Here is a 6,000-nt window from a genome sequence, read left to right on the forward strand (position 1 = left end):
AAAGGCAAATAACAATAATAGAATTATTAAAAAAGTAAAAACAAAATAAAAAAATATCTTTCTTATTTTGTTTATGTTGGATCTGGATTATAAAAAATTCGTAAGCTTTTTCAACTTTTTTTATTTTATCGTATTAAGGTAAGAAATTTGATAGAATTTGATAGAGCTAACAAAGTTTTTATAATCGTTTTTTTCCAGTTATAAAAATAAATTGATTCTTATGTTCACATGTCGTCCAGCTTCACATGCAAAATAGACATTGTCATATTTTTCATCGATTTAATTTTTTTTTTCACTTTTTCATCTAACCAAGACATTACATCGAAAGTAAAATTACGTGAAATAAATAAATAGGTCAGTTATGTCTGCTAAGCATATAAGGTGTAACCCGAATGTTTTGTGTCCAGACTGGCAGAACGTATGGCATAAGAACTGCCGCTATCCAAGCAACGGTTTCAACTTTTTTGCCAAAAAGTCTGCAGAAATGCAGTTATGATAAACTAATCTCAAGTAAAACTAAATCTTGACTTAAGTATGTCTAAGAGATTGTAATTGACGATGATAATAATACTATGGATGGCAAAAAACTGACTGTAAACTATCTTTATAGATTTACATGTTTTTTTGGCGAACTTTTATAATATCATGTTATAAACCATAAGGATTTGGTATGACTCGTCCAATATTTGAACCGTACAAGAACGAATTTGGATAGTGGGAAATATTCTGTATGCAATGATGGCAACTGAAATATAAAGATATTAGGGTTATAAGCGTAGGTTGGGCATAGAATCGTTAAAGAATTTGATGCGACTGTTTAGAGTCAAGTTTAGTATGACAATAACGGGTCGTCAATAAAAATGTCACCTGTTATCCACTGTCAGTCAGACGTTGACAGCTCGTGAAGGGAAGCGATAATGGGTAGTGGGTCAGACAGTCTTTCCGCATGCCTTCTTGATCTGAGCTAGGGCTATTGTCCTTCCTCATCTCGTATTCGATCGGCTGCAGGTGGCCGATCCCGATGAGGACACGGCATACTAACTAGCCCACGGCGATTTCTGGGGGGTGTCGGTATAAAACAGAAACGAAGCTCTGCTGGCATATTTCACTCTGATCGCCACCATGATTGGAATCATCACAGGTGATATAAAAAAATTAATTTTGCCTTATCACGCTTTTGAATTCTTTTTTTTCAGGTCTGATTTTTTGTGTTGTTGTATCCGGCATGCCCAGAATCAGGGTAAGTGATTTTATCTTTTTTTCCCCTTTGAGATTTATATCTTAAAGATATTGTTAAAGGTGGACCGGTCGATTCCGTTGGAGAGATTCACACTTCCGGATAACGCGACGTCTATCAGAGAGAACATAGATACATCCTTTTCCTGCAACTCGAAACCTTACGGGTATTATGCGGACCCTGAAAACGATTGCCAGCTTTTCCATGTCTGCCTGCCAGTAGCTTTCGACGGACGGAGGAGTGAAACTTTTATGTGGAGTTTTATATGCCCTCAGGAAACTGTTTTCAATCAGGTGAGTACAGATATACGTATATATATAAAAATACCTAGAAACAAAGACAAAGTTTGTTGACAACACATACCTATAGATGTGAGATAATGAAGTCTGCAGGATGATGAGCCTGTAGCTGTGTCAATGTTGGATTCAACATCGACACATACTTTTCCTCTTTCATGGCGATTATGTATAAAAGATTAAAAAAAACCACCTAAGCTCACCACTGAAGACAGACCAAAATAACGACATTAGGCAGATCAAAATGATCGAAAATGACCATGGCACAACAACCTAGTTATTTGGATTTTAAGATACCATGACATTTTTAATAAACTTTGTGGGTTTTTTTCGTGAAATATATTGATTTAGCATAAGCAGTAATAGAAAACTTATCTTTTGAATGTGATGTGAAGAATAAGCAGGAACCATTAACCAACATAACAAATGTTTCACTTCCCATTCGAAATTTTTATTATTTGATCAAATTAGCAACAATATTAATGTCAAACACTTAATTTTCAGCAGTATCAGTGCGTATCTACTTCTCGTGCATAACCGTAGTGTGCAAATATTATTCAGATATTCCTTTAGAAGTTGGAAACACAGGTTCATTTGCTTTTCCCTGTACTCTCTGACAGCCTGCATCCCTAAATTTGTAATATTCCAGCCATTATACCAAAACTATCAAATCAATTTTTTTTAAATTGCAGGATTCCAAACCCCCCTTTAATGTAGCTATTTTCAATTAAAACGTAAAGTTAAGGACACTGATTGTACTTATCCTTCCAGAGAAAAACTACCCACTTGGGGTTGTAACTAATAAATAATATATGAATAAACTAATGTGACGTATTCTCGGTGGACCCTTTCGTCGTGTTCTTATTGGAGAGATAAATGAGTAGGAGCATGGGAACACGGTGGTAGTCGTCTCGGTACCCGGACCCGCTCCAGACAGAACCACCGCGATGCGGCCCGATGACGCTGTACGAACAGTAAAGTACGCAATAAAAGAAAGTTTGAAATAAAGAATAAGCCGGATCGTCCGCGAAGAAGCAAGACTGAGAGATGGTCTACGTAAGACCTGAAACGGAACGGAATACGAGGCTAGGGCACACCCGGTTTACACACGGACACCTGCTTTTGAAAAAAATCTCGTTCAGGTGTTCCTCTTGTAGAGAAAAATTGTTCAATGCGTCACAAGTGGACTTGCACAGTTTTCGACTCTGAGAATACGATATTCTCGACTCTTCCAGCAGCAACTGGATCACCCTTCCGATGGTCTTTCCCCTAAAGCAAAAATCGACGTATAATAATCGTCTGATTAGTCGGGATACTGTCTTGGCCTTCTTTTATACTGTTCCTAAGCCGTCGCCGGCTCTTTACAGTCTCTTTGGCTCTTCTTTTTTGTCTTGCTTTTTTATTATAGACGGAAGCTATAAGAAACTTGGGGGTCAGATAGAAGGAGCAAAAAACTAATAATAAAATGATAAATAAATAATATTAAAATAATAAGTAAATAAAGAAGTCACCCCATCGCAACACGGGTCCCCGGGACACAGTTCCTTAAGTCTTTTCGGCTCCTTAAAGCGCCCGGGTGGTCGGTGCGAAAGGGTAATGAGGAAGGAATAAAACTAATAATAAAATGATAAAATATATGATGGCATGATATAATGATAGTCGGGGATACCGTCAGCGATACCGTGCACTGCGATTTAGAAAATTTTACCGCTTATCACTGGCCCCTGTGGGACATCATTCTCTTGATCAAAGTACCTTAAGAATACGGACCCCAGTCTGACACGTAACCTTCGGTTCCTCAGGAAAGCCTCGAAGAAACGAGGTAATTTGCGTTGAATCCGATGCCTCGACATTTCTGAAGTATCGCAAACATCATATCATACGCCTTCTCGAGGTCAAAGGACACGGCCAAAGCATGTTATCAATACAGAAACTTATTCTGAATATCACTGAGGAGGCAGCATCAATGATCGATTGCAGAACAAAGATCCAGGAGGTTGCACGAAGAGGTTGTCATGGAAACTAATAGCCAAATTTGGGGCCTGCCCTTAGGCCTTTACAGGGAGCGTGTAGACATGGCTCCCGACGTAAAGATAATCTTTGAGAACGAGAGTAGCTTGTTGCGTACCCCGATCCGATTTTTAACGGAAACAGGGTGTTTGTGTGGAATGAAAGGTAAAGAACATGTACCAGTGCACTACGCATCGTACCATCTATGAGAAAAGTCTATCAACCATTTTTAAGTATATTAATAGTTTTAGTCCTTAGTGCTCAACACTATTTTTGTTTTCTGTCTGTTACAGGAGAGATTCACCTGCGCCAGGCCCGAGGATTCCATACCGTGCCAGGAATCGGCGATGTTTTACAGCTTGAATGAGAAATTCGGTCAGAGCGAGTCGGAAGAAGAGACGCCCGTCGTTGACCAGGAAATGGAAGCGAACAACAGCTTGGAAGAAGAGACGGCGAGGTGACGTACCGTACGTCATTAGGCTTAAATGTGTACAGCAATTTAAACTTGTAGCGTTGTATTAGCACTAAAATAAGTTGTTTTTTTCTAAAAGTGTATACGTGTTTTATCAAACCTGTGTCAATGATCACTTAAATGATGATTTAAAAGATAAACGATATTTCTGTTATTTTTTTAGTATTTACAAATTTATAATTTGTACTTAAGTCAATGATTGTGTGTTATTGCTTTATCTCTAAATTTTCCCTACGCATTTTGTTATTTTTTGTGTGGTTTTTATAGATAATTTTGTAAAATGTACAAATAATTCTCTTTGATTCTCTCCATTAATGCTGTCCATTTATTATCTTCCTTTGAACTAAATTTTATATATCCCTGTTTTCGTGAGTTTCTAAGTTGCAGATTCCTAGGATTTTATTGTTTGTATTTTTAAATATTGAGGGACAATTGCTTTTCTGACCTTTCAGTGTTGTAAATTTGTGTCTATGTGGACGATTTTCTGAACTTACGAAAATTGTACTTTTTAGACTTTTATTGGATTGATATTAGATGTTAGTTTTAATTATATTCATCATACTGAAAAAAACTAAATAAAAGAAAACTGCATTATGTTTTTCTATGATTTAAAAAGAGTCCATCATGATGCTTGCGAACCTTTGGGTGTTGCGTGGTACCCTTTTCAAATGTTTACGTTGTGACCAAGACTTCGCTGATTATTGAGTAATAATTACTTTCTAACTTCCTAGTACTTGAATAAATCTTTCCGCATCTGACTTTTTTTAAAATTTCTATTAAAAGAACGAACGTTTAAAACCTAACCTATGACAATAAAAAAAACTCCTTATCAATAGGTGAAGATATTGTCAAGAGAAGATAACGCAAAGTTAAAAGAGAAAGAAGATAAAACTTAAAAATAACTGGTTTTCATTACTCAACTATTTCACCAGGTTATATGTTTAAAATAAGGGTATAACTTATTTTTTAAAGGATATTGAAACTATATAATATTTCTTTCTTACTCTCTCTCACTCTCTCTCTCTCTCTTACTATCTATCTATCTATCTATCTATCTATCTATCTTTTTTTTTACCCTTTCCACCACCCCGCCGTACCTGAGGAAGACCCCATACCGGCGGACAAACACTTTAGCTTAATCGAATTTGTATATCTAAGGGATTTCAAATAAATGGGATAAAAATGCCTCCCAACGATCTTTCCTTCAGGCGAGATCGCTGGTCGGTTTTTGAAGGGACCATATTTTCATTTTAGAACCTAAAACAATAGGTCTTCCCTTGCACATTTACTTTTCCTTGGTTTTATTTTCTATCTATGTACATTATCTAAAATTTTCTTACTAAGAAGAGGAAAACAGCCCGTAACCCTAAACCTATGTTTAATTATGCAAGAAATAAATAAATAACGGTAATAAAACTCGAACAATAATAACATATTTAGGACTTAATAATTAGAATAAATAGAATAAATAGGGACTTGTTCATTTAAGCGTATTTGAGGCAAAGTCTTTTAGTGCTCCAAAAGATTTGATATCACAGACTAGCTTTTGGAGATTAGGCGGCCATTCTGCTGAGGTGATGGTCTTTCGCAAACGTTCTCTTTCTGCCTTGAATTTGATACAGCTGAAGAGTTTATGTTCGGCGTCTTCTTCAGTGCTGCAAACAGAGCATAAAGGGCTTTCTCTTTTCTTATATTTATGAAGATAGCTTGCGAAGTTTCCATATCCTGATAGCATTTGGGTGGTCCCGTAGCTGGGGTGTGGCCAATTTGCTTTTTGTATTTTTTCAACGCTTGGGAAAACTTTGGATGTTAGCCGACCTTTATTGCTATTTAATCCAAGAATCTTCTAACCAATTTTGGCAAGAAAGAAACCACAGAATGTGTCAAAGGAAGCAGGAACAAACTGCGAATCCTAACAGGATTCCTGACAGGACACTGTAGATTAAATGGACATCTAAAGAAAATTGGAATAATCCAAGATGGCA

At 36.6% G+C, this 6,000-nt stretch overlaps 1 protein-coding gene across 1 annotated transcript; it reads left to right on the plus strand.

The window, feature by feature from the left end:
• Positions 1-1,081: 1,081 nt before the first annotated feature.
• Positions 1,082-4,539, plus strand: LOC106669620. The gene is made up of 4 exons (XM_014399203.2): positions 1,082-1,141; positions 1,197-1,240; positions 1,300-1,530; positions 3,837-4,539. Exons 1-4 carry the CDS (start codon positions 1,123-1,125, stop codon positions 4,002-4,004), a joined length of 462 nt encoding a protein of 153 aa, XP_014254689.1. The 5' UTR covers positions 1,082-1,122; the 3' UTR covers positions 4,005-4,539.
• The last annotated feature ends 1,461 nt before the right edge of the window (positions 4,540-6,000 follow it).

The sequence above is a fragment of the Cimex lectularius genome, unplaced genomic scaffold (genome assembly GCF_000648675.2).
Source record: "Cimex lectularius strain Harlan isolate CLEC.00 unplaced genomic scaffold, Clec_2.1 scaffold8, whole genome shotgun sequence".
In the NCBI taxonomy this organism is placed as follows: domain Eukaryota; kingdom Metazoa; phylum Arthropoda; class Insecta; order Hemiptera; family Cimicidae; genus Cimex; species Cimex lectularius.